Raw genomic sequence first — 3,762 nt, 5'->3', positions numbered from 1 at the left:
TCAGAACTGAGGCCTGAAGTTCTGGATCAGTTCAGGATCCAGACTTTAGTTCTTCATCTCAGAGCAAATTTNCAGGGCCTCCCAGCCTCCTCCTCCTCACCTGCAGCTCTTCATCAGAGTCTCAGGGCCTCCCAGCCTCCTCCTCCTCACCTGCAGCTCTTCATCAGTGTCTCAGAGCCAGCAGATGAGGACTGATGGCTCCAAACTCCTGACGAGCTGCCTGCTTCAGCTCCAGACATTGTTTTCTTGGAAACGTCAGGACGTCTGAAGTACGAGAACCTCTCCTGATGTGTTGAGCGATGGCTCAGCAGGATAAGAAATGGGCTGGAGCTCTGCAGGTTGCAGGTTTGAGTCCTGCAGGCTGCAGTTTTAGCTCATTTTTTTCTTTATTTAAAGCTAAATGTAATAAGAGGGCTTGCTGGGATTGAACTCACAACCTTCTTATCAGCAGCCAGTCTTCTTACTGGCTGCGCCACACATTCATTCACTTAAAATTCTTTTTTTTTAACATTTGTCCTTTTTTTTAGGGATTTTTGTGCACCAACACAACTCCACTGTCCAAGAACTGATCGGTTCCCTTCAGATCCTTCATCTTCTCATTCAGACACCTCTCAGGTCCCAACGGGCCCGGTTATGTCACTCAGGAGATCTTCAGAACTGAGGCCTGAAGTTCTGGATCAGTTCAGGATCCAGACTTTAGTTCTTCATCTCAGAGCAAATTTAAATCTCGACTCGATCCTGAAGCCTCCCGGCAGCAAACCGCACCATTTAAATGTTCTGTCTGCCATTTTATTTTCCTGGTTAAAGTTTCTTCTGAACATTTTTAGACCAACTTCTTCAGGTTCTTGTAACTTTGACCCTTTTTTCCTCATTAAAATGAATAAACAACTTTGTGCTCTTTGAAATCTTCAGAATACTTTATTAATTTTTAGCTTTTGCTCTGATTGTTTAAACTTTAACATTTCAGCAGAATCAAACGGTTAAATTAATCCAGTTTAACAAAAAATGAACTTTAAAAACGTTCTTACAAACACCAGGTCAAAGGTCGTAATAAAAAACACCCATCTTCAAACCCAAACATCACAGCCAGACAGTTGTTTTTATTATTTTTAAGGTTTATTGAGTTTTTCTGAGTGAATAAATATCAGGTCAGCCTGCGACGCTGCAGAATAAATACACATGAAGAAGAAACACGTTACATTCAGGAAACCCGTCACACGATTTGTCCTACAATCACTTCCTGCTGCAGCTTTGTGCTTCTTTTCAGGATTACAGGACTGTTTACAAACAAACAAAACATCTGTACAGCTGGTCGAGTTTGACAGATTCTTCTGCACGAAAGATTAAAAACAATCTGCATCGTAAAGATCCGTCAGCGTCCTTCCTGAGGAGCGACCCAACACACACACACACACCAACACAAGTCTTTACAGGAAACCTGTTTGTGCAGCAAACAGAGAAAAGAGTCCAGATGTTTAACATCTGCAGGAACGTTTTGAAAACCTTTAAACATTTAGAGAAAAATAAATCTTTAACTCTTACATTCAAAAGACATTTAGGAGTTTTTTTTATTTTTTTAGGACAAAGTTTCATAAAAAGGTTTCTGGTTTCAGTTTGGAATAACAGAGTCAGCAGAAATAATGTTCCTCTTCATGTTTCAGACTTTCTTCATGATTTGTCCTTGTTTTACAGACAGATGTTGACATCTGTCCACAGACTTTAGGAAGATTGTTATTAAATAAACATCACTGATGATTCAAAGCTGATTCTGGATCAGATGTTTGAGTTTTAGCTCCTAACAACAATGAAACAGCTCCCAGCAGCTCTTCAGTCACCTTCAGTTCAGGAACAGAAGAAGTTTCCTCCTGTTTGCTGCGTTTTAATCTAAACTAAAAACAGAAACGGGTCACTTCTGATTCGCTCAAACCTTCAGGACTTTGGCTGCTTTTCATCTCTGTCTTTCAAATAAATAATGAAGAAAACAACCGGAGAGAAGAAATTCAGTCTGGTGTTACAGGGAATAAAAAGTAAAAACAACAACTAAATGTTTTGGTTTTAAAGTTAAACACTGACGACTTTAAACTTTAACACCGGTACGGATTTACACCAGGAATTAGACTGATCCCCCCGGTGGAAACAAATACACCACTTTATCTTATATACATGAATAAATATCACACACACACACACACACACGAACCACTGCGTGAAGCTGAACTGAGGAATGTTTGAAACGAGGAAACCAAACCGTCCACAGCTCCTGCTGCTTCCTGTTTCAGCTTTTCAGAATAAAACGACCTGAAACAGAGCGCCCGGTAACAACATGGTGGTTTAACCTGGGGGTGGAGGTTCAGTTAGTTTGGATCAGAACGTTAAAGTTGAATTAATGAGCAGGTTTTCTGACTGCCTCCTGCTCCTCCTGCTGCTCCTCCTCCTTCTTTTCCTGCTCCTCCTCCTGCTCCTCCTGCTGCTCCTCCTCCTCACAGCATCCCGTCCAGGTTCTTCTCGGCGTCCTCCTTCTTGGCGGCGCTGTCCTGGGGGCTGTACTTGTTGTGGTAATCCCGGAGGATGGTGACCACGTCGTGGTGTCCGAAGTGCACTGCCTCGTCCATCGGGGTGTTCCCCCACCTGCAGGACAGGGACACGGAGACACAGAGACACCGAGTGTTGGACACATGTCACCTGTTCCTTCGCACGCCTCTTCATGAACAGAGATGTTCGATAAAACAACAAATAACAGGCAGCAGTTAAACAGGAAGAATGAATGTCAAACAGCAGAACCAGAACCCAGACGGAACCAACGGCAGGTTCTGAGTTGGACGGACCTGTCTTTAGGGACGGGGTTGACTTTACACGCCTCCAGCAGGAATCGGACCACCTCAGCGTGTCCTGGAAGACAAAGAACACGAGCATCACGACAAGCAAACACACAACTTTTCCTCCTCCTTCCTCCTCCATCCTTCCTCCCTTCTCCTCCTCCTCCTCCTTCCTCCTCCATCCTTCCTCCCTTCTCCTCCTCCATCCTTCCTCCCTTCTCCTCCATCCTTCCTCCCTTCTCCTCCTCCTTCCTTCGTCCTTCTCCATCCTTCCTCCTCCTCCTTCCTTCCTTCCTCCTTCCTCCTCCTCCTTTTCCTTCCTTCCTCCTCCTCCCCCTCATTCTGCTCCTTCTTCCTACTACTTCTTTCTCCTCATCCCTCCTCATCCCCCATCCTCCCTCCATCCTCCTCCCCCTCCATCCTCCCCCTCCTTCGTTCTCCTCCTCCCACCTCCTCCTTATTCTGCTCCTCCTTCCTCCTTCCTCCCTCGTCCTCCTCCCCCTCATCCTTCCTCCTCCTCCTCCTCTCCCTCCTCCTCCTCCCTTCACCTTCAGCAGCAGCAACGTGCAGCGCCGTCCTGGAGTCGTAGTCCCTCTGCTCCATGTCCATGGAGGACAGGGCGAACCTCCTCAGGGCTGAGACGTCTCCGGTGTACGCAGCAAACAGCAGGTTGATCACAGACTTCACCTGAGACACGAGAAGAAGAGTTTAACACCAACGAAGAAGAATCCTGACTCATCAAACACAGATAATCCAGGTTTACCATCTTCACATTCAGTTTACCAACTGAGGTTCCTTCAGAGGAAGTCAGAGAAATCAGAGGATTTCTAATGTTTGAGGGGATCAGAGACATAAATCAGAGTGAAATCTGGTTTCTGTGCAGTAAATCAGAGTGAAATCTGGTTTCTGTGCAGTAAATCAGAGTGAAATCTGGTTTCTGTTCAGT

At 45.3% G+C, this 3,762-nt stretch overlaps 1 protein-coding gene across 2 annotated transcripts; it reads right to left on the bottom strand.

Moving 5' to 3' along the window:
- Positions 1-986: 986 nt before the first annotated feature.
- On the bottom strand, positions 987-3,637 carry LOC108229343 (glutaminase kidney isoform, mitochondrial-like). 2 transcript variants are annotated; one of them, XM_037973868.1, is made up of 4 exons: positions 3,365-3,637; positions 2,826-2,889; positions 2,480-2,628; positions 987-2,434 (listed from the first exon to the last, which is right to left on the bottom strand). In XM_037973868.1, exons 1-3 carry the CDS (start codon positions 3,423-3,425, stop codon positions 2,481-2,483), a joined length of 273 nt encoding a protein of 90 aa, XP_037829796.1. In that variant the 5' UTR covers positions 3,426-3,637; the 3' UTR covers positions 987-2,434; position 2,480. The 2 variants fall into 2 exon arrangements, with proteins under 2 accessions (XP_037829796.1, XP_017260497.1); XM_017405008.3 differs by having other exon boundaries at positions 989-2,628; positions 3,365-3,634.
- Positions 3,638-3,762: the final 125 nt, after the last annotated feature.

This window comes from Kryptolebias marmoratus, linkage group LG23 (genome assembly GCF_001649575.2).
Source record: "Kryptolebias marmoratus isolate JLee-2015 linkage group LG23, ASM164957v2, whole genome shotgun sequence".
Lineage (NCBI taxonomy): Eukaryota > Metazoa > Chordata > Actinopteri > Cyprinodontiformes > Rivulidae > Kryptolebias > Kryptolebias marmoratus.
Note: the sequence above shows the minus strand (reverse complement) of the source record. Positions and strands in the feature narration are given on the sequence as shown.